The sequence below is a fragment of the Miniopterus schreibersii genome, assembly GCF_964146895.1.
Source record: "Miniopterus schreibersii genome assembly, chromosome: 1".
Taxonomy (NCBI): domain Eukaryota; kingdom Metazoa; phylum Chordata; class Mammalia; order Chiroptera; family Miniopteridae; genus Miniopterus; species Miniopterus schreibersii.
Window position 1 is genome coordinate 84734310 of NC_138101.1, and position 25887 is coordinate 84760196.

The 25887-nt window shown below is 36.4% G+C and overlaps 1 protein-coding gene across 1 annotated transcript in view; it reads right to left on the reverse strand.

The window, feature by feature from the left end:
- PLXDC2 (plexin domain containing 2) overlaps nt 1–25887 on the reverse strand; it is a 396924-nt gene that overhangs the window by 107117 nt on the left and 263920 nt on the right. Inside the window, exons 5-7 of the mRNA XM_081132248.1 lie at nt 25604–25726; nt 16059–16177; nt 3178–3277 (exon numbers count right to left, since the gene is read on the reverse strand). Coding sequence (XP_080988374.1) covers nt 3178–3277; nt 16059–16177; nt 25604–25726 — 342 coding nt within the window. The remainder of the gene's footprint in view (nt 1–3177; nt 3278–16058; nt 16178–25603; nt 25727–25887) is intronic.

Here is a 25887-nt window from a genome sequence, read left to right on the forward strand (position 1 = left end):
TTAGTGGAAATCCCCTGTGGACCCACTCAAGGAGCCCTTGGCCTGGGTGTGGTCATCTTAGCATCACTGTCTTTTTAGAGTAATAATGTTGATTATGATGAATGTCAATAGGTATAAGTACAAATATAGTGCTTACTTTGTGCCAGGTACTGCATGCTGTTTACACATTTCATTTTGTATCTAAAGAATGTTATAGAAATTAAATGAAATGCTTAAGGTCTCATGACCAGTATCCACACTGACAATGTTCCTATGTTTTCTGGACTTTTAATTAAATTTTATCTTTTATTTTATTTTTTAAATATAAGGGTTAATTTCACCATAGACATTTTTCATTTTTTTTTGAAGGAGCAAAGGAATTTCCCTTGTAACCTCAGAACTCCTTACTAATTTACTAACAATGCCTGAATTCCCTTTGATATTTTAAACTATCAGATCACCTGACCTCTTTGGAAAGATAAAGGCTACCTTAATAAATTATGCTTGGAAGTTACACTGAAATCATTTATCATTTGGAAGCTTGATGTTATGACAAAGGTATGGGGGAAAATCTTCATAATAAATAAATTATTGCCTTATAGATTTTTGAATGCTTTACCAAACCTTCACCAAATCTGATTAAAATGGTATAGCAACTGTGGTCCCACTGGGAAAAAATTGTCTCAAGGTTGTAGCTCGCGTTCCCATGTTGCCATGGCTAGATTAAGCCAAGGATCTATGCTCTATACCCCATGTGACCAAAATGAGTAAAAGAACAGAAAATGGATCTTATGAGAACCAGGTCCTATGTAATGCACCATGGAACACAGAAGAAATGAAACTGCCTATTACTTAGGATAATGACCAGTTTTTCCCTAAATTCACTCCGAGAAGAAAAAGGGGTAATAGAGATGAACAATTTCAATTCCCTTTGAGGATGACTCCCAATAACGAGGCTGCTAAGTAAGGGAACAGAATTTTGAAAAGGACTTAAATATTTATCTAAACTCTGAATAAACAGATCTCTAGGAATTATTTTCTCAGGAAAAATAATACTTGCATAACTTGTATTATGCTAATCTTGGGTTAGCCTAATCTCTGGTGGAGATAAGTACGCTATTTATTTTTTTTTAATCTGAGACTACAATGCAACTGTATCTCTCCCCTTATACAGAAGCTCGTGTAACAGACACTGTTACACTTTATAAATGTGGGAACAGATTTCAAAGGAGATTTAAGTTTTTTATGTTTCTCAAAAGATTTTTAAGTAGAGCACATCTATTCCAGTATTTTTACTGAAATACGGTCCCATCTAGCTGCAGGTATAAGTGGATTAGAAACTCAGAACTTTCATTCTTTTTCTGGCTAATTTTCTCAGTGAAGTCAACAAAATGTGAATGTTGCTCCAAGATCAGCTTGCGAGAGAAGCTTTTCTCTGAACTCAAAGCTTGAGTGAGTTTTTCCGATAAATGCTGAGTCCCAAACTTTAGACATAATCTGTTCTCGAAATTCATGAATTTTGCCAATTTATTTAATAACATTTGTATTTGGAAAGGATATATTCCCCCAAAACATAATGGTTACCCTATTACAATATAACAAGGAATTTGGGGACAATTTAATAATTTATTTAAGTAAAATTTTATCATATCTAAGTTTCACACAAATTTGAATATTTAAGGTATTAAAATTGTAAAAAAATTCTTTTGTACTTTGGAAGGTCTTTTTCTCTAAACAATAATAGATCAGAACATTCGTGTGGACTAAGATGCCTTCTGAGGAAGCTGCAAATAAAAAATTCTTTCCGGGGTGAAAAGAAACCACAAATAAACTAAAACGAGCATTTCCTTTTCCTTGTGTAATAACTGCCAGGCTGTGCGTGACTTAACCCCTCTGGAAGAAGGAATGTGAGAGCATTTCTCCTCCAAGAGGAGTCAGGGCTGGCTTTCCAGGGCTAGCTTCTTAGTTAAGAGAACTGTTCCAATGCCTGCCTGTTGCCTACATGTACTAGTACATGCTTGCTTTGTTCGCAGTACAATGTTGTTTCTGGAAAATCTGCCTTGACTTGACAGTTCCTTTGAACAACCACCTCCTACGAGCTCTGCACCCACGTGAGAAACTGCCTCGCCACATGCTCCTCCCCACGCAGAGCTGCCACACAGGAATGGCATTCTAACCGCAGTCGTCAAATAAACCCCATGTTTCCAGCCAATCCACTGCTGTGGAAAATCGAATTCCACTCCACTTACTTTGTACATGAGAGATACAGCATAATTAAAGAGACTTAGCTCAAGTCAAGACCAAACAGCATAGATGCATGTGATAGTCTATAGCTATTATAAAATAAAAGAAGGGAAGGAACTTTGAACAAAAGGGGAAAAAATGACCTAATCTTGAGATGAATTGTATTATCACCTCTTGTTTTATATAAGCACGTCTAGGACATGAGTGAACAGACAACTACTTTCAGTATGAACATACCCAAGCATCCCTGAGGACTAGTCTTGAAACAGAGGATGTTTAAAAAACGAGCTTTCAAGCCATAGCTAGTTACGTGATCAGGCTCCTACAAACAGCACTTACATTTTGAATTTCTAATATGATGAACAGCTGCCCAAAATAGCACATATGTTTTTATTCTACTAAATGCAAAGTAGACTAGATAGGCAAAACCAATTTAAAAGAGAAAATACGTATCATCTCTAGTAGGTATAATTCCATCAACAATTTTATTTACCTAAATTTATACTTTTTCTTTCACCTTCCTTTAGACTCTCAAGCTGTTTTATATAAACATGTTAAACATAAATTGGCACAGAGCTTCTTGTTTGCTGATAAAAGTATTTAAACTAAACAAACAAAAAAGTCCTACATCTATTAGTCAAATAATCTGTCTCTCTTTTATGCTCTTCTTATTAATAAAAGAAATATGCCTGCACAACCAAACTAACCATCCCAAAGAATCCAAAATACACACACTTGCCTTGGCTATTTAATTTTACTTTACCTAAATGATTAGTTCAAGAGTAACAGAGAGAGAAAACCTCAGTAAAAGTTATAAAACAAACAATATAACTAACAAGCAGCACTTATCTAAGTGATTCTGTTGTTCAAAGAGTTAACATCTGCCCAGATCATTTCCTTTACATTTACCCCCACAGCAGCCTCAGACTTTGCAATTACCCTTCTTCTACATACTGGGAATTTGTTGAATCCTGTGGACAACGACAAAGGCGTCAGACAGCCCCACTTTCACTGGGTGATTGGTCGAACTTATCTGTGTGACCAAGACAGGAATCTGAAAAAGAAAAGGCAGATTGCTATATGTTAGATATTCATTTCATCTTGTTTAATAGATAAAATCAGGTGATGGAGATGAGGAACTAGAGAGAGAATGATGAATATTAGGGAAGAAAGACATACGGTATCTAAAATCACATCCATTTAGTGCTAATTGATGGGTTAAAGTGACAAGAGAGTTCGGGTCCTACAGTGGTCTACTTGATGAAAACAATAGATTCTCAGGGAATCTAATGGATGCTGGACAATGCAAACTTGTCACACATATAGGTGCACCATAAATGCCTTTAGCGCTGGCTATGCTTTCAAGGATAGAAATTCTTCTTGCCCTGTTTTCCTAAAGGACTTAATTATAGATTTATTTTCACAGTTTTTTAAAAAAAACCCTTGTTTACAAGTGGCCTTATAGATATAAAACCTAGAGAAGACAAATAAATGCAATGCTAAATACGTATTTAACAATATTATTGTTGATTACTACATAGTGATATTTGGATATTGTTAAAGGATGTGGAACTTTACCATTCTGGTTGAAACTCATATGAAGAACATGAATTACTATGGGTCATCTCAAGGGCACACTTCCTAAATTTGAACCTCACTGGAACTCAAATCTGAGTAAGACAGACATTCCTAATATTTACAGTCTAAAAAATTAGGACACATTGAGAATACACAAAACATAATACAGAAGTTACGAATGAGAAAACTATTGAAGTCTTTTTTTTTTTCTAGACTTAGAAGAGTTACTATCTTTATTATCATTTTTATAGAAATAAAAATGGGAATGAAACCATCTTCAATAAATAAAGGGACAAGAGACAAAAAGAGAAAAATAAATGCACCAAAAAATCTTTAAGTAGGATAAATAGGTTGTGGGCCATCTGTGAGTAATTCATTAAAGAAAATATTAGATCAGATACTGTTGCATAAACCTTAAAAAACTGCATAGCAATAAGGGAAAAAATAAATTGGAGAGAAGATATAATAAGAGCTGTTCTACTTCTTTTTGCCCATGACATCATAAAATGTAAAAGGTTTATTTTGTTGAAATTGACCAATTAAGAGGAAATGTTAATGTTTCTGAAATTATCTTGAAACACATATATGGAAGATGACATTTTCCCTTTCTGTACTAAATCAGTCCTCTCTCAAACAATGTTATATGCCAATTTTACATCAGTATGTCCAGTTCTTAACCAGCATTAAAAATTATTCTGATATTCGAACAACAAAAATAAAACAAACAAAACAAAACCACAATTTCTGTTCCTAAGAGTTCATTTACTAAATGAAACTCTGATTACTTTATTTAGTTATTTACTAAGTTATATTCAGTATCAATATATAAATCCCTTTTCTTAAGGGGCATTATACTGTTACTCAGTTTTATATTCCATGTGGAGGAGTACTAATGTAAATGTAATTATATTTAAGACAGACTTAGAGTTAAAGATGAAAAGACAAAAGGATAGAGAAAGTATAGGAAAAAAATCCCAATTCAGGTTATATTTTGTATATCCTAACAAGACAAAGTCATAATTCTTTTTTAAACAGTAGTATTATTAATAGATGCCTGCCTAGAAGTAAGTATAAAAGCTTTGCTACTGGCATTTGTCACTTGCTTTCACTCCCCAACATCTATGACTGCAGGTTTCCTCTGCCAGGTGTGAAGTATTTTACCAGATAATTCTGTGATAATTATTTCCTCTCTCATCCCCCCCTTCTCTCCCTCCCTGTCTTCCTTCCTTCCATTCTTTCTTTTCAAATCATTTTCTCTTTATTATTATTTATTTTTAATTGAATGTATTGGGGTAGCATTGGTTAATAAAATTACATAGGTTTCAGGTGTACATTTCTATAATGCATCATCTGTATACTGTATTGTCTGTTCACCACCCCAAATCAAGTCTTTTTCCCCCCCAAACTCAAAGCAGAATTTGAGTTTTTATTGCTGGCAATTGAAAAATCCTATTATGTTATTACAAATATTATATTCATAATATTCACAGAGTTTGTTCTTCAGGTCACACGTGTTGGTTGCTGCACACCTCCTCGCACAGCAGCTTTCCCTTCCCTTTAGTCTCCCATTCTACTTTTTCTATCACTCTCCCTTAGCTTTTCCCTGACCTAGCATCTTTCATTTGATCTTGGTTTTTCCACCTCTTTCCTTCCTTTCACTGCCTTTTTTATATTTTATCTTGAAATCAAACACTCTCCTCTGGTGCTTTTTATCTGCGGTGGACTGACTGCAGTACTGGGCTCCATCAGTGGCCTCCTGTAGCCACACTGTCTGCCTTTCTCTTGGTTGTCGCCTTCCACTCTCACTCAGGGCTCTGTACAGCGAAAGATAATGACAAATGCAAAGCAAAAAGGAACCTCGAAAAAGGGCTTGCACATTTCCACCTCCTTTCTCGGTCCCCTGCCACTGCCACGAGAATGTCCCCTGCCGGTCTGCTGAAGGTCTACGACAGACACGTGGTGACTGACTCTCGTTCCAACAGAGATCACCCTCCACCAGCCAGCCCTGTGCCCATGCACCTGACACGTGCGTGAGCCCTGTTGAGATCAGCAGAGTCCAACCAGATTAGTGGCAACACCGAGTTGATCCATAGGTATCTTGTGAGGAAGAGGAGATGCAGTTGTTTTAAATCACTACATTTTGGGGTGGTGTGTTATGCGACCTTGACTGAATTGCTTTTGCTGTCTTTAAGGAATTCAAAGGTGATCATTGGAGCAGGAGCAAATAAAGGTGTCAAAGAAGGTGGGAGGTGGTGGTGGCAAGTCATGGGGAGCATGCATTCCCTGCAAGCTTTGGCAAAGACTTGAGGTTTTATTCCAGGCCATATGGGGAAGATTTTAGAGGGATTTGAACAGAGGATGGACACACCTTTCCATGTGAAAAAGATCCCACTGGCTGCTGTGAGATCAAGAGTGTAGGGCCAAAGGGAAATAGAAAAAGAGTTAGGATAGCATCCCAGGTGTCCAGGAAAGAGATGGGTTGCTTGGACTGCACTAGGGTGGTAAGTGTGGGAGGTGAAATAGAACAGGAAGATGAATTCTGGATGAACTGTGAAGGTACTGCTATGAGGACATGCCACAAATTTAATAAGGACAGTGAGAGAAAGGGTAGAGTCAACAATGCCACCAAGACTTCTGGTCTTACTAGTGGGAAAACTGGAGTCATGCTTTTCATCAGGGCGGCCACGTGTGCACTAGGTTTATTCACCCTGCAGGCCATGAGAATGGGGGCTCTGGGTGTGCGGGGAAGAACCCGTGCAGCTCCGAGGAGTGCTGAACCTCTCTGAGACGGAGAAGACTAGCAGGAGAGGCTTGGAAAGGGAAGAGAGCATTATGGCAAGATCCCTGCCTTCAAAAGCTTTTCTTTAAAATTTCATAGAGTTCATGAATAAGAGCCTAGGCTTTCTAAAACTGTGGTATTTTATCCTGATTAAATATTAAAATGAGTAAGAAGCTTTCGATTCCCCATATTTTCCTAGAAGCCACCCAGGCCTTTTACAAAATAATTACACATCAGGTTTTGCAAAAACCGCTTTCATCAATTGAATTAAATGTCTAATGTCATAAAAGATTAATGAGGAAGAGATAAATAACTCCAGGCTTTCTCATAGATTTCTTTCAGAAACATGTCTGCCTGTCTCCACCTGATATTGTCATATCATTTCCACTCTGCCTTCTTAGACTGTAATCTTTTTACTTCCAAATATCAAAGGCATGGGGTTTTGCTGAGAAAGGATCACTCATTCACTCCCTGCAGCCAAGTAGCTGAGCTGTGTCAGCAGCACTGTGAGCCAGTCAGACCAGTCCACAGGTTTGCAGGCCAGCCTATAATTACAGGCCGCTAAGATGAACCAGGAATACTGTTAAAACCACATTTAAACTGAGCTGCCTTTTGATTAATATCAACGGAGCAATTGCATGAGTGTGTATAAATAAATTCTCTGATATTGAACAAAATTCGCACTAGAAGGGGTCTGCCATATTGTCACAATCACCTATTCTTTGGAGAACTGTGAGTGTACAGGGATTTAAAGTACACCGCCAGGGAAGCCGTGGCCAAGAATGACATCCAGGTTCAAAAACTCTAAAAGCTTTGCTTATGAGAAGCAATTTTTTATCCTTTCTACAAATTTATAGTTATCTGGAAAACGTATGTCCCTTAAGTTAGTCCCTGGGGATGTTAGGAAACAATGTGAAATTATACACTCTTAACTACATAAGCTTTTGTAAAAAAATAAATGTAGCTTCATTATTTTCATGTACCTATAACAGTTGCCTTTTATGATTAAGGCAAAGCTAAATTTTTACTCGGCCTCTGTATGATTTGTAGTGAACCATAAATTTCTGAGCATGAGTTTTACAACCACATTCATCCACAGGATAGACATAGAAAAGAAGCATTAATGCCAGTTAAAATATGCCTGCATTTTGGCTTACACAAGCATTTATAAACTTTGTTTTCACGTTATGTTGATTTTTATCCCACTTAATAAGACATAGACACATTTATTATTTAAATAAGCATAAGTTTTTCTGTAAATGATATAGTGAAACAAATTAAACATAGATGCAGAAAAGAGTTGCAGTAACTAGACAGCATTAAGGCACGAGGGATACTAGGAGTCTTTTGGAGGAAGATTCAGAGTCAAGAGCTTCTCCTTTTCCTACACTGTGGTATCATTCACCAGGAAACAAGGGCCCAATGCAATTCCTAAAATGAGAACTTTCACATCTGTCTCTAAAACAGGGAGGCAACAGCGAGCTGCTTCAGCCAGAGGTAATGGGGTTTTATTTTCCTGTCTGTTCTGCCCTGCAGACCTCGCCAAAACATTCATTTGTTTCCATTATGGACCCAGCTAGCTCTCTAATGAGCAGAACAGCATCTCAGCAAGTGCTTGATTGTATAGCATGTGCGCCAAAGTACGAATCATATGCTTACCAGAAAAGAATTACTCTAAGCTCACTTTTGTCCACTCTTTTTCTTCACTCGCTGATCAGCAGTATGGTGTCTAACTGCCATAGACATACATTCATATATATATGTTTTAACCCAAAGCTTACTGTTTTACCCTTTCTCACCTGATTCAACCCTTAACCTCCTACCTTCCTTAAATGTCTGATCTGGCTTCTGCATTACTCAGTAGGGTATCCAACTTTACAAAGTCATACTCTCTCTCATTTTTTTTGTTAATCTTCGCCCGAGGATATTCTTTCTATTGCTTTTCAGAGAGAGTGACAGGGGGAGAGGGAGAGAGAGGAACATCGATGTGAGAGAGACACATCGATTGGTTGCCTCCTGCACGTGCCCTGACCAGCGCCAGGGATTGAGCCTGCAACTGAGGTATGTGCCCCTGGCTGGAATCGAACCTGAGACCCTTCAGTCTATGGGCCAACGCTCCAAACACTAAGCCAAATCGGCTAGGGCCACACTCTCTTTTATTATTATCAAAACAACACATAAAGTCCAGAGTGTTAGCGCTTAGTTGTCTAAAAGCTACATTTGACTAGAAAGGCTTCTGATTAAATTTGACAATATAAAAATCCATTTGCTTTACTGTATGTCATTAACATTTCACACAATTATTTTAATCCATTTTTAGTTCACGATCACTGAACTCTTTCACGGGCCAGGTATTGAGTAATGCACTTGATGGCATGAAAGCAAAGGAGAGCCCTATGCTGAGATTCATTCTTAACATCCCTCCTGCCCCATCTCCACAATCACTCACTACAGAAAATCTACAGGAGATAAGTAATAGCACAAAGTTGATAAGTAAAGACAGCCCTACCTTAAAAGAGGAATTTCAAAATTAATCTCTACAGAAGCTAGTGCTGGCCTGGCATAAGAAAGAAGAAGTTGGTGAGAGAGAAACTGGTGGGAGCACACCCTGAGTAACCAGTGATTCAAGGCTTCTGATTTCTCAGGGAAAAATGCAAATCTATATATTTATTTGAAACCTTCAAATATTTAAATGTTGGCAACATATCCATTTTATAAACACACCAGTGTGACCTCTGACCTAAAGGTTGCCCACCACAGAAGTGACAAACTTGAGCTGGAGCTTCATATACAGATGACAGCGAGGCAGGTGCCACGCCTGAGGAGGCCAGTGCAACTCTGCTGGAGAGTCAGAACTGTGGCAGGCACTTTATCTGAAATGTTAGCTCGATAAGGGAGCTTGTCTAAACTTGGCTTGGGAAGAAAACACTAAGAGAAAAGAAAGGGAATTAGGAATCTCTGCACCGTGGGCCTGGAGGGATACAAATGTAGAGGTCTTTACCTCAGGAATAAAGCAGCTCTTCGGTCATGAAGCATCAGAACAGGAAGACTGCATGTGGCCTGATCTGGGCAAGAGCACCTTGTGAGACAGACCTCTCAGTGACACCTCAGGGTAAACAGAGGGAGGCAGGGAGGAGACAGTGCACCCAGAGAGAGCAAGTGCATTGCCCAAGGGCAATATAACAAGCTAGTGGCAGGGCCTGCATTACAACAAATATTCTAGCTCTGGAATTATTTTTTCTAGGTTATTGATTCCTCTACCTGGCTCCCTCCCCCCCCGACAGCATTTGCTATTGAAATATTATAAAGATAAAAGGGCCAAATTTGTCATTTTTTTACAATATGGAAAGGAAAAAGAAATGAAAACATTTGGAACTTTACGTGTGAAATAACGAAAAAATAAAATACATCTTAATGAATTAGAGCCTAAGTAAAGTCATATAGATACAATTTTATACTTTATGTATTTAAAATACAGGGATGTGCTATGATATAAAATCATCTGTGTCTACATGTTCCTTAAAATTATTTCTCGAGAGTTAATAATCAGCATTTTATGTCTTCTGGGTTTTCTCAATCTTGTATTATACATTTACTAAATAGATTTAATTTAAATAAAATATATATGTAAATATAAATAGATATATATTTCTACTTGCAGAACTATAACGTTTCTTGGATGCATATATATTATATTAACATATGCAAACGTTCTCAGACTTACAGCAACAGACAGAAGGTAAACTACTTCATATCTTATGGCAATTGTTTCACTGTTCAGTTCTTTTTGGCTTTCTCTTACTCCTTTGAATTATATTTTTCCATAAATTTTACAGGCTCAGCAAGTGTTCACCTTTTTATACTTTCAAGGTGTTTACCACGAATGAAGGGTCGTTACAGTTTAAATAAGAGAAGTAGTCTTCAAAAACTGCATTAAGGATGCTATTTAAAACTACAACCAATTGGCAATGTTCATTTATTAACTATGCATTCTTCCATAGAAACAGTAAATGTTACACTAAGGAACATTAGGTTTAAATACTTAAATGGTAGAATAATTAAAAAGTGATTTTACCTAATAAACAATAAAGTTCCATGGAACCAACCTCTAAAATTTGCTGCTGAAGGAGACAGTAAGCTATTCAACCAAGAAAATGCATAGAATAGGCTCGCAGGTGGGGACTATATTATCTGATTTCCCACAGTCACCACATAGAAAGATTACATAACATTTTTTAAATTGCATTGTCTGAAACCGATGACCACCCTGTTCTTCCCATGGGGTGGGGAAAAAAAATACCAAATTTGGAAAAGATAGAAAATGAACCATATTCTTCTCTAGTTTGTATCTAAAATAACAATGAATTAAAAATATAATAGGAGATGAAACAAGGCAGAGAAAATATAACTTATAAATTATGAGGGTATACTAAGATAGACAGCATCAAGGACTGTAAGAAATTTGATTTCATATTTCTAATGTTTTTTGGGGGAAAATTGAATAGGCAGTGTCCTTGTTAAATGAATGGATGAAAATTTTCAGGTCTATATTTCTTGTAATCAAGCAGTCATCACTATTCAATGACAACTTAAAATAACATAAAGAATCTGGGTTCCAGAGACATAGATAGTTATTAACAGAATAATGGGAATTCAATTTTCCAAACTCTATTTACCTAAGAAAGAATGCATGCTTTTATTATTTTTTTTACCTATGTACAACTTTTTTTCCTCTTATAAATTTCATAAAATAAATAAGATAAATATTGTGGAAGGCAAACCATTCTCACCCCATGCTCTCAAGTTGCTGAGGACACAGACAATAGGGTGGAAGTGACAATGGAGAGAAAAAAGGAGGGACATCTGTAATACTCTCAACAATAAAGAAATAATAACTAACCAGGAAAGACTGCTGATGATATCAATGAAGCAGTTCAGTCATTTCTTCAAAAGGAAGTTTTTAGGGAGGGAATATGGTACACTGGTTAGTCCTATGTGCTCTGGGGTTATACTCCCTCAAAGGAATCTTTGTTTCATAATTTTGGGAAAGTTACTTAACCTCTCTGGGTGTTTCAGGTCCCTGCTCTGTAAATTATAAAAGTAACTACCTCTTGGTTTCTGTGAGAATTATATGACATAAATTTTAAGCACTTAACTACCTGGTATATATGAAGAGCTCAATAAATGCCAGATTTATCAAATTTGGAGGCTGTTATTAAAAGTGAATAGGACTTCTGGTTATGGCAGACAAACTTGTATACGACTATTTCTACTACAGAGACCAAGCAGGAAAGATTAATAACATGGGAAAAGCATCTGTTGAAGGCATCAGGTGCCTATCAAAGAGCAAGGACTAGCCCAGCTGGGCATGGGTCAGCATTTGAGCATCAACCTAGGATCCAGAAGATCGCGGTTCAATTCTCAGTGAGGGCACATGCCCGGGTTGTGGGTTCGATCCCTAGTCAGGGGCATGCAGGAGGCAGTCGATCAATTACAACTCTTGCATCATTGATGTTTCTCTCTCTCTCTCTCCCTTCCTCTCTCTGAAATCAATAAAGATATATAAAAAAAACAAAACAGACAAAAAAACAAAGAGCAAGGACTTGAAAAGCCACCATTTCAGAGAAAGGAAATTATAAATTGAACCCAACATCACCTTCCCAACAAAACATTTGACAATTCATAAGCCAGGTTTAGAGACTGAGAAGCTGAACAGAACTTCAGGCAGTCTCATGGAGTTGAAGAAAATACAAGAGTTCAGGGCCGCTAAGGCCAAAGGTCCATTGTAAGTACCCAGGCATTAAGTGGAGAGTCCTGAAGGACTAAACTCTAAGAGTTGGGGCTAATCAGAAATAGGCCAGTCTCTACAAGCACTGATGCTCAACTCTGAATGAGCTTAGCACTGCACAGTCTTAATCTGTTCCATCCACTGCCAAACAAAAAATACTAAACCCTCTCTGGAGGAAGAAAACATCATCTACAATTTCACAGTATCTCTTTAGTCTTTTGTAAACAATGCCCAGCATTTGATCAAAAATTACCTAGCAGGCAGGGAGACACGAGTCATGAATAAAACCTACAGAGAAACAAACAAACAAAAACACATGACAGAAACAGACCCATAAGAAATCTAGATATTAGATTAGTTATTAGCCACAACTTAAAAAAGAACTGTTATTAATATATTTAAGGAAACAGATGACAAGATGGTTAATTTCATGAGGTAAATTTATGCAAAAGAAATAAATGGATTGCCTGAAATTAAAAAGTGCATTAAAGTAAAGAGTTGATTTTTTGAGAGGACATTTTAAAAAGATGATAAGTTTTTTTGGCTTTGGGTTCATTCTAAGTAAACTATAATTTTGAAGTTAACTAAAATAAGCAGCTGTGTAACAACAAAGGTCTATAACTTAAAACAGAATTTCATGTATTTGGTTGAATAATACAGAGCTACAACCCCAGGAGAGAGAGTTATGTAAAGGAATCTGTGCCTCCATTATTTCTCTCACCAGTATGGTCAGGAGCACACTGGGACTTTGATGAAGGGACACTGGATGCTACGAACAAATATCCAACCACTCATTTTAGAAAGCAGGAGTATTTTCCTATCTCAATCCCATTACAAGCAAGATTGTTACAAGAAGTGCAGATGTATTTTCTAATTTATTGGTGATTATCTAGTTTGCACTGTAAAACTTATGTTGGAGAAAGGACAATATATAAAACATGACAGAACTGGAGATCATTGGAATGGTTACTGTGGGTATACCCAGAGTTACTAAGGGAAACAATTAGCTACTGGAATAAATCGTTTGAGAGTAATAAAATAAAATTTGTTTCAATAAATTTTTTTTAATGCATTACTAATTTTACTCAACAGTTTAACCATTCTTTATTGGTAGTTTATGCATAAATCAAAATTTTTTACATAAAATATAATAAAATAAAACAAAGCTGGCATTACCAGCCAGAAGTAAATTATTGCAGAAAGAAGTGCAATTACTCCCTATCTATAATTTTGGTTTTGTAAGTTTAACTTGGACAGGAACACAAAATTATACTTTTTGTATTTGTACATTCTCATGATTTTGTTAGCTCTGGAATTTAAATGGGAAGACTTCTGATTTTGTGGGATTAAAATTGTGTAGTATATTAGAATCAGATACAAAGATTATTAAATACCAAATATTAACAAATATTTATTGAAAAAGCAAATGAAAGATATACTTGTGAATTGTTACACATAATTGCCTTGGGGAAAAACTGTTGAGGTCTCTTGGGGTCACCAAATTAAGGCTTTTAGTCCTGGATTTGCCCTCAACTAGCTCTGCAACCTCAAGATGTCATTTAACCTTTCTGACTCAGTCCACTTAGCTACAAAATAAAGCTAATTGTGCACGATCTAATTCCATAATTAATCCAGGCACATTTATTAAACACCTATGTGCCCCTGCCTTTGTGAAGGCTAAGAACATTAAGAATATAGGGTATTGCTGAAGAACTGAAAACTACAATGTATGTGACACATTCTGTCAAGGATCATACATTATGTGAACAACTAGTTTATACTATCATGATCATAAATATATTTTTCTAAAAGTGCCAAGAGCATCTAGTTCTCACCCCAAATGCACAGTACTTTCATTGTGGCAAATTTTACAAACAGAAATTTGCCTCTGCAAAATAAAATGCATGACAACTGAAAGGGGGGAAAAAGAGGTAGAACAGGAAATAAGAAACTACTTTCTAACCAGGAGAGAAAAAACAGGGAGTCAGACAGTAATGTAATGACTTATTTAGAATTCTGAGTTCTGAAGGACTGATGTTCAACTGGAAAATAGTCTGAGAGTATCAAAAAAGTGTTAACATTGCCTATCAGCTTAATATTCCCTATGCCAAAACAGAGAAACCATAAAAAATTTTTTTCCTTTGAATAAAATAAAGAAAAAAACATTTAAAAATACTAAACCCACTGTAAAGAGGGAATAGGAAGTGCCAGGTACCCATTGAGAACAGTGTAAATGAAGATGGCAGTTTTGATAATAAAGACTAGAGAGAGAGACCACAGTAAGAACACAAACCTTTGTTATGACAAAGGCTACATACAGTTAGTGAGGTTTAAGACTCTAGACTTACTGACCCTGCATCTTTCCAGAAACTTTACCACTGTTGGTTAAAACTGTTGAAAACTCACATTTCATAACATCGCTCTGCAGTCCCAGCAGCACACTAGATTATAACAAAAACTTGAGTAAGTCCCTTGGAGTGATATTTCCTCAGCTTCCAGGGAGTGAGATAAGAATATGGTGGGTTATGCTATCAAAACATAGCTCTGGATAAAGAAGCACCAAGAAGAACAAACCCTATACTATAATCTATTTATATTATTGCCCCATGCAAATGATTAATTCCACATGCAAGTATTCTTCCAAGGAGTAGAAACATCTAGCCCAGTTATGAAATTTCCAAAAGTTGGCTTATTTAACTGAAATACGACTATTCTCCACTTTATAGAAAATATAAATTTCATAAGACTTGACCAAAGTGAATCCTTTTTAAATTGTCAACACTCTCTTAATAGCCAGGGATTCCTTTCCTAATGGAAAATAACCTTTAACTGAAAATAAGATATTGAGCCTGTATCATTATAAATACCCATCAATCCATGGGTTAATAATGCCCATGTCAATCCACATTGTCCTAAATTCTCTCCTGTATACTGACTGCCTAAAACACCACATCTGTTGTTCCTGGAACTTTATTCTTACAGTCTTTGTTTTCTTCCCCAAAAGTTTAGGTTGTCTAATAGACCTTAATTACATTGTCAATAAAATTTTAAACCAAACATGCTATTATTCTAATTTAGACATTCCTTAAATTTAAGGCTACAATTTAGTAAGTTTCCACTGTTTACTTTGTCAATTTGGTAAAATGAAACAAATCATAAGTTTACATTCCTTTGTTCTTTCTGTCACTTAGATCTCTAATTAATCTTCCCTGTCAGCTTACAATAACCATTGGCGAAAGGCGGTTCTGGAACGCTTTCTATATTGGGGTCGTTGAGCCATACGTGTTTTCATGTTTACGGATACTTGTGGAGATAGAACAAAAAAAGTGACAGAAATTGACAAGGCAAAAACAAACAAATATATACGAACTACTGTATTCCAAATTGAAAATATTTTTTCTTAGAGTTATTTTATTATATCACTAAAATATAATTATTCAATAATTTTATAAAATTCATGGATCATAATGCCAATGATATAATACAACAAAAAAAGCCAAAGAATTAACAATCAGTGCTATCCAGTAGATTAAAAACATATATATATTTTTTTATTAAGGAAAACAAACCATGAGGTGAGGAAATGATTTGAGGTTCATGACTATACAGTGTCTCTTTCTTGACATTTGAAGGAAAGAATAGATAGAAGTCAAAGTCAAGGGTGAAAGAAATCTTCAATACATTACTTACTTCTTTGTATCCAAAGATGATGCGTCCATCTATGAGAAGGGTTGCCTGGAATGTGAAGCTTCCTAGGTTGTAATTATCCTGGAGATGTACGTGGTCCCACTGGACAACAAGTGCTGTGCCTAGAAACCCCATCAGAACAAAAGAAATACGATGAGATAAACATATCAATCAATTCTGGCGGGAGCCTTCACATAAACATAAATCTAGCCTTCAAACTCAGTAGTTGTGCTACTTAAATTTTATAGGATTCATTGGAATTCTGTTATTGAAATAGCATCTGGCATGTAGTGAGCTTCAGAACATGCTAAAACCAACTAAACAGATCCATTTGGTCCTGGAGCGGATGATGAAATCCAGTTTGATGATATTGGAGATGATGCTGAAGACACTTATGATATCTAAACTGAGTTCAGTTTCTGAGTATTATTCCACAACTTGGATTTTGGTCATTACCTGTAAGACTAAAACTTCAGCATGACTGCAGCTTGCTAAGAAATATTGATTTATTTTCATTGTTGAATTATTTAAAATATTCACTGTATCTCTTTAAGTAAAATGTCAACACTTTATTCTTTGACTGTAATGGAACTTAAGGGTAAAAGACCACAATATCTGCTGTTAAAACAATGGTGAGAGTAAGAGAGAAGAATAAAATAAATATTTTCCAGTTTTAAAAAATAGCATTTGGAATATTGTGAAAGAATTGAGTATTCTCTAAATATTTGGGAAAATCCAACCTCATACTGAGGTTAATACTGAGCCCAGTATGAGGGGATTTTGCCTTAGGAAGTCAATTAACGTTAATGGATACTGTCTGCTTAAATTTCCATGAGCCACTTTCAAAACGCAGCCCAAGTGATCTGAATGAATTTCAAATACATTAACAAAATGCTGAGAGAGAGGAACACACTCAGGGAAGCTAGAATCACTTATAAAAGACCTAAAAATGTCTCTTCCATAGTTAGAATTATACTCTTCCATGATGAAGAACTTCTTTTAACATGAATGGAAATATTCTTCTTTGATTCACAAAGCCTGCATGTCTGTCTTTGTTGTGTTTCAAGGAGGCTGCAAGGTAGCTTAAAGGGCCCCAGGCTGCGATTTCTGAAGCCTCCTTGAAGTACACTGAGAAAAATCTTCAGTGCTATATATCATGTTCTAATTAGTCAATCTACCAGTGTTTACCATAAAACCATTAACATGAGATATAAACTGAAACACGGTTTAATAGCCACAACTGAGAATTCATATATTTGTTTTAACTGACATTGCCCCCCTCCTTTTTTTTTAAAGAAAACAAATTAACAGCAAACACTTTTGTTTAGCTCTAAATATTGGATTTTCTGTTTGGTTAAAAAACCATGTTGCCAAAAAAATGTTATACAGAAAATGACACTCACAGAACTAAAAGAGCAAAACCTGTCTTCCAGGTCCGTAAATATCTGATTTAAAAAGAAAAAAAAAAAAAAAAATCAGGAGCCCATGACAGATAGCTTCTTTGTATGACAGAGAGCTTCTGGGTTAGTGAGCATGTCTAGGTACTGGGAGAGTGGTGCCCAGAGAGCGCATGGAAGCTCCACACCCCTTCCCACATACCTCACTCAATGCATTTCTTCCATCTGACTGTTCCCTAGTTAACCCCTGGACCAGATGACCCATGCAGAACAGAACAGTGTCTTTACTGTGCTTTTGAGCATAACTTAATGCTAAGAGCTATTGACAAAGATGGCAACAGAGGAGGCTCCTGAATTCCCTCCTCCCATGGACACACTAAATGTATAGCTACACACAAAGCAATTTCCTCTAAGAGAAATCCAGAAACCAGCTGAGTGACTGTTATGCATTGGGGGACTGAAAAAATATCGACATTGAAGCTGCACATATCTAAGTGTTGACCATGATCCTCTCTAGAGCCCAAAAGGGCCAGTGGGCACTTCCCCTGCCTCCTCCCTTTGGCTTACTCCAACAATAAAACAAGGTCACTAGCATCTCCCTGGAAGAAGCTTACACACAAGTCTGGCACCCAGTTTTTGTGGTACCACCTGAGGGACAGGTCCCCAGATTGCCCAGTTGTGACAGACAATGGGATTTGCACGCATGAGTTCCACGGGCCTGTAGCAGACAAAGAAGTTTGTCCTTGTGCATTTGCCATGGCTATCCCCCCAGGATTCAGCAGAGAAAGAGCAGGTAAAATGCCCATCTTTTTTTTTCTTTTAAGGGCTGTGACTGCATATTTTATAAGCTACTGTGTGAGGGTCCAGCATCTAATTAGTATTCACCTAGGTGCTGAATGTTATGCAGTCCACATCCAGAAAGAGTTGGTGGACACTTGCTCCACTTTCTCCCACTAGCTCACTCCAGCAATAAAACCAAGTTGCCAATATACATGTAGAGCCCCAAACTTTATGGCTGCCATTGAAGTTTGGGCACCTAAACCACCTTGCTCTGATAGTCAACAGGGCTTGCATTTACAAATTAGAGACTATAGCAAACAAAGAAAAAGTTTCAAAATGGGTGCAATAGCACTCCCATGATTAAATTCCCAGACCCAGTGCAGAGAGAGCAGGCAAAAATGCCTGTCCCCCAGTTTCTCCCTAGATGAGGTTTGGCTGCATACTCCCCTAGCTGCTGCCTGAGGGTCCAGCAACAAACCAGCCTGCACCTAGATGCTGACCACGGTCTTCCCCTTTAGGACACTAATGGGTCTTAGAACAATTACTGAGAACAAAGATGATGTCTTGGACAATCACAAGGGTTTGAGAGACAAGTAGGAGCTTCTGCCTGGCTGATTGATGACATTTATCTCCTATACAAGACCACTCTGACAAGACTGGAAGTGGTGGCTTTTTAAAAAAAAAATTGTATTTATTGTTGAAAATATTACAAATGTTCCTCTTTTTCCCCCATTGATCCCATCCATCCTCTACTCCTCTCCAGGCCTTCACCACACTATTGTCTGTGTCCATGGGCTATGCATATATGCACATAAGTTCTTAGGTTAATGTCTCCCTACCCACCCACCTACCCCTGCCTTCCCTCTGAGATTCATTATTCTGTTCCATGTTTCTATATCTCTAGATCTATTGTGATCATCAGTTTATTTTATTCATTAGATTACACATATGAGTAAGATCAGGTGATACTTGCCTTTGTCTGACTGGCTTATTTCTCTTAGCATAATACTCTCCAGGTCCCACCATGCTGTCTCATAGGGTAAGGGATTCTTCTTATTTACAGCCGCATAGTATTCTATGGTGTAAATGTCTGAGAAGATGCTTGATATGGTTTCAATTGTCTTGAACTTGTAGAGACTTGTTTTGTGTTCTACCATGTGGTATATCTTTGAGAATGTTCCATGTGTACTTGACGAGAATGCATATTCTACAGGCTTTGGGGTGAAATGTTCTGTAAATGTCAAATCCATCTGATCTAGTGTGTCACTTAGAGTCACTGTTTCCCTGTTGATTTCTTGTCTGGAAGATCTACCCAATAAAGTCAGTGGGGCTTTCAAGTCCTCTACTATGACTGTGTTGCTGTTGATCTCTCCTTTAAAGTCCTCCAGAAGTTTGTGGGGGGTTTTTTCAGCCCATGTGAGTCTTTTGTTCTGAGGCGAGTCTCTTGCAGACAGTATATATCTGGGTCTTGTTTTCTTATCCATTCAGCTACCCTATGTCTTTTTATTGGAGCATTTAATTCATTTATATTTAAGGTTATTATTGGTAGGTAGTTATCTATTGCCATTTTATTTCTTTATGCCTATGTTTCTCATTCTCTCCATTTCAACTTCTTAATACAGCAGTCCCTTTAACATTTCTTGCAATGCTGGTTTGGCGGTGGTAAACTCCTTTAGCCTTTTTTTGTCTGGAATGCTCTTTATTTCACCATTTACCTTGAAAGATAGCCTTGCTGGAAAGAGTGGTCTTGGGTTCAGATTCTTGTTTTGCATTACCTTGAATACTTTATGCCATTCCCTTCTGGCTTATAGTTTCTGATAAGAAGCCAGCTGACAGCAGCATGGGAGCACTTTTGTAGGTAACAGATTGCTTTTCCCCCTGCCTCCTGAACTTGAACGTGTGTGAGTTTTTCCTTCACCAGATTAGGGAAGTTTTCTGCTATTATTTCTTCAAACAGGTTCGGTAACCCTTGCTTACTCTCTACATTTTCTGGAACTCTTATGATGCAAATATTGTTACATTTCACGTTGTTTCGCAGCTCCCTTAGGCAGTCCTCTTGTTTTTTAATTGTCTTGTCTTTTTGTTCTCTGATTTGATTGAGTGATTTTTTCTACCGTCTTCTAATTCTCTGATCCAATCCTCAGCTTCCCCTACTTGCTGTCTATTCCTTCCTTCCAATGTTTTTTTTGCTCTATTTCATTCTTAATATCCTTCATAGTTTCCATTTCTTTTCTCATGCTGTTGAGCATCCTTATGATCAGTATTATGAACTCTATATCAGATAGATTGCTTATCTCCATTTCATTTAGCTCTTCTTCTGGAGAATTCTTTTGTTCTTTCATTTAGAGATTGTTTTTTGTCTCCTCATTTTGATTGCCTTTTTGAATTTGTTTCTATGTATTATGTAGATCTGCTAGGACTTCCAGTCTTTTGCATGGCCTCTGGTGTAGGCCAGTGTCAGAGACACTGTTTGTGATTGGCTTTGAGTACCCTATTTGAAGCTTTTTGTGCTCCACAGCTTGTGATTCCCTCTGCTGAGGCTGGGTGTGTTTAGACAGGACCAAGATAATGCACACCTAAAACTGCTTTTCCAAGCCTTGGGTCCTGAAGCAAATCAGGTAAAGAATCAAAGCACCTGGAGGCTGATTGTTATTTAGCCTCTTAATGAGCCTCAGGCTGTAGAAACTCCAAAGGGTGGGGCGAGAGATTTTCCAGCATGGTAGGGCAATTGCTTCCCCCCCACACCCCATGCAAAAGCTGCTAGGAAAGTAAATGTCTCCCTGAGAAAGATATTCTCTGCTGTATGAGGGAATGACTCAGCACAGGAATCCAGACTTAGCTCTATCCCCTAAGCCAGCACTTCTGGATTCTCCTCACACAGCTCTAGTCCACTTTGCCTTCCCTCTGCTGGATCCCAAAACTTTGTGTGTTGGTCCTTTAAGAGGCTGCCTGCATTTCCAGCTGTCTCTCTCTGACAGACAGAAATCCTGCTACTTTTCACAGCCAGATGTTATGTGGACACCTTTTTACTTGTAGTGCTCTGGGCTGGGAAGCCCAGCTTAGGATTTAGACCCCAAAGTTCTCTTAGATATCCCTCTGGAACTTCAGCTGCTGCCTGTGGGACCCCAGCTTAGTCAAGAGGTGGCTATTTTATCTAATGTGCAGAAACCAACACAGAGTCAAGAAAAAATGAATAAACAAGGGAGTATGTTTCAAATAAAAGAACAAGATCTCCAGAGACAGATCTTAATGAAATGGAGGTAAATTATTTACCCAAATGAGTTTAAAGTAAGTCTTAAACATGCTCACTGAGATCAGAAGGGCAATGCATGAGCAAAGTGAGAATTTCAACAAAGAGAGAAAAAAGTGTTAAAAACTACTAAATAGAAATCATAGATTTGAAGTATACAATAACTGACCAGAAAATTTTAATAGAGGGGTTCAATGGCAGGCTAGATTAAGTAGAAGATAGGATCAATGCTCTTGAAAACAGGGCAGTGGAATTCATTCAATCGAGGAGCAAAAAGAAAAAAAACCGAAAAGAGTGATGACAGGTTAAGGGACATATAGGAAACCACAAGTGGACCAATATTTACATTATAGGGATCTCAGGATGATAAAGGAGAAAGGGGCAGAAATCTTATTCAAAGAAATAGTAGCTGAAAATTTCCCTAACCTGGGGACAAAAACAGATATCCAGATCCAGGAAGCCCCAAATGCCAAACAAGATGAATCAAAAGAGACTCATGCAGACATTATAATTAATTTATCAGAATTTGAAGATGAAGAAAGAATCTTAAAAGCAGCAAGGGAAAGCAATCTGTTCCTTACAAGGGAATACACATAAGACTATCAATGGATTTTTCATTAGAAACCTTGCAGGCTAGAGAGAGTGGGATGAAATATTCAAAGGGCAACCAAGAGAACTCTATGGTTCATTTATTTACTGAAACACAAGCAATTACTCAGCTTTCATTGTCATACTGAGTGCTCAATTGTCATATTTTTCTTGGTCTTTACAGAGAAGATATTTCAATAAAGTAAAATATATTAATTCTTGAATACTGTTAGTTTTACAATTCTCAGAATTGAAGGAGAAACAGTTTTCCAGACAAACAGAAGTTGAAGGAGTTCATCACCACTAGACCAGCCTCATAGGAAATGTTAAAGGGAGTTCTTCAAATTGAAATATAACCATGCTAATTAGTAAGAGGAAATTATATGAAACTGTAAAATTGAATGGTAAAGGTAAAAATATAGTCAAATTCAGAATACTCCAATATTGTGATGATGGTGGGTGAATCACATATAACGCTAGTGTAAAGGTTAAAGACAAAAGTATTAAAAGTAACTATAACTAAAATAATTTGTCAATGGATACACAATATAAAAATGTGTAAATTATATCAAAAACATAAAATGTTGTGGAGGATATAAATATGTAGAGCTTTTAAATGTATCAAGAGTATGAATTGTGCTTCATAATTTGCTATTAAAATTATTTTTCTAGTAAAGAGTTTATTTTTATAACTTTTCTATTTTACTGCATTAATATTCAATGACTCACTTAAACTTCTGTAGTCATCTAGGCTACCTATAACATTTAGAAGCATTGTCTCATTTTTAAAATCTAGTGATTTTAAAACTTACAGAAATACTATCTTAGAATTTTTCTAAACTGCTGCTGACTCCTCTGGAAAAGTTTTCCCTTCCTACAATATTAAGTTTCCCATTCTTAAGCATTCTTTCAATGATCCTAACCAATAAACATTGCAAATATTTCAATAAGTTGCTATTGTATAAAAGGACTTTGTAAAGAGCATATAATAGTCAAAAGTGGTTCATTCATTTACCAAAACACAAGCAATTACTCAGCTTTCATTGTCATATTGTAGGAACTCAATATTGCCATTGGTCATTACACAGAAGATATTTCAATAAAATAAAATATATTAATTCTTGAGTACTACTACTTTTACAATTCTCAGAATTAAAAAAGTCTTACATATTTAATTTTTTTCATTTATTCATCAACTGAATAATTATAAAAGACTTACTGCTTATGAGTTCCTGTGCCAGGTACTTAGGTAAAATGATTTCTTCTAGTCACAGTCCTTGTTTCAAAGAATTAGTGTTCAGTTGGAGCAGCATACATTAATTTTAAAAACTCATTCAAATAAAAGTAAAATCTAAATATTAAGAGCTGCCTAGGTACATGGTGTATGAGAAAGTGTATGGATGGAGAGACTTATTTAACATGCTTTATGACTTTGATGCTAATGATATAAAAACTTGGTCATCAGAATCCTATGCCCAAGAGTGAATATCCTCAGGTGCACCTAGTACGTGACAGAGCTTGGGAAATAATCAACTTTCATCAACATTTCCTGGTGATTCTGTCTGGTAGGTCATGAAATAAGCTTCAGATAATTTTCTGTTTATAGTTCTGCCTCAAGTATATCTACAATCTACTTGTACATTCTTCAGCTTTAGCACCTCATTACATTTTCAAAGAGGGAAAGCATATAACAATTCTTAAAACAATAGGGGGGAATTATTATTACAGCTAACATTCAGAGTTAATATTGGAACACACTTTGTTGTTATTCAAATTGTTGGAAATGCGGTTCTCAAAGTGTATTTCTAACTATGTTTAGTTCCCTTCTGCCTTTGCTAATTTGACCTATAAAAGGCTTCATCATGCTGGTCAGAAGATGGCTTTTAGCAAAATGACCACATTTGCCCCAAACAACTGCATCTGTACTGCCCACTAGTGAATATCTTCCTTGATCATTAACAGAAGTGTAGAAACAGCTTTGTTTATGACAAATACTTGTATTATTTTAAAGGATAACATTTTTAATTTGGACAAATAAATACTATCTTTATGTGACAGAGTGTATGGAATTTTCTGTCTTTTAAAAAATGAATGAATGAATGAATTAATTTGAACTTATTTTTAATTATAGTTGATGTACTGTATTATGTTACTTCAGGTATATGGCAAAGTGATTCAACATTTACATACCTTACAAAGTGATCACCACAATAGGTCTAGTAACCATACCTCGTCATACATAATTATTACAGTATTACTGACTCTATTCCCTATGCTGTGAATTACATGCCCACGACTTATATTAAAACTGGAAGTTTGTACTTCTATCTTTTATTACCTTTCCAAGCAAACTCTTCCTTTCCTATTTTCTCTAATAGTTAGAGCCTTCAATAAGATGTTGACATGAAAATTCATTTCTGTCTTCAGGACCTTAAATTTTTACTTAGATTTGAATAGCATTTCATGACAGTATAGGTTTTCTTTGACTATTTTATATATTCTGAAAAGAAATAGTAGGGATAAATTGTTGTCAGTATACATTAAAAACCTTAATAGGCTCTATTTCATATTTTAAAGTCAGGAAAACTAGATTTTCTTTTTAAAAAAATACATTTTTCTTGATTTTAGAGAGAGAAGAAGAGAGAGGGATGAGAGACAGAAACATCGATGTGACAGAGGAACATTGATCTGCTGCCTCTTGCCCTCGTCCTACAACCCGGGTATGTGCCCTGACCGAGAATCGAACCTGCAGCCTTTTGATGCTTGGGACAACCTTCAAACAGTTGAGCCACACTGGCCAGGGCTGAAAAACTAAATTTTCTTACATATATTTTAACTATTCACTACCCTATATACTTTAAAGGTGTGTTCATCTTATGGTATATAAAGTTCGTAAGTTTTGAAAATTTAATACCAGTGTATTATACCACTTGCCTCTACTTGAGAATCAGAAAAAATTATCCTCATTTAGTTTTTCTAATAGCAAGGACTTACTGAAAATAGCATCAAATGTATTTGCTTCGTTTGAGGTGTTGTTTAGTAAGACACATTTATTATAGTACCTACTAGGTCTTAATACACATTTATTAAACAAGCAAAATGAATGAATAAATTGAGTAGCATTTGTCTATATATTTACTCCACATATTAACTGTTACAGTATAACATTTGTCATCTTAAGCCATTTGCACGAAGCAGTTTAAAAATAAGTCTACCAAAAACAAAACAAAACAAAACACCTCAGGTTACAAAAATATTAATATAAATCTGATGATTGCCTGGCTGGTGTTGCTCAGTAGTTGAACATCGACCCATGCACCAAGAAGTCGCTGGATCGATCCCAGGTCAGGGCACATGCTCCGGCTGTTGGCTTGATCCCCAGTAGGGGGGGTGCACTAGGCAACCGATCCATGTTTCTCTCTCATTGATGTTTCTCTCTCTCCCTTCCTCTCTCTCTAAAATTCAATTTAAAAAAATATTTTAAATCTGATTATCACTGTTTAAAAGTAAAAAATAGGCTAACCAATACATACCATTATCAAAATATCTGACTGTTGAATTTCTGGAGACACTGGGATCAAAATTTGCCATTAAAGGTGCTATATACTGTGTGGCTGTCAGCATTCGATGTACAACTTCTCCAGTGTATATGAAACCTATAATTAGAAAAGTAGAAAATATGTTAAGAAAAAGCCCAGATAAAATTTTAATTACCCCCAACTCAGTTACAGTCTATTTTGAAAATAAAATACAATAGCAGCTTAAAAAAAAGAACAAAATTAATGTCTTAATGTCTGCTCAACAATAGTTGGGTCTG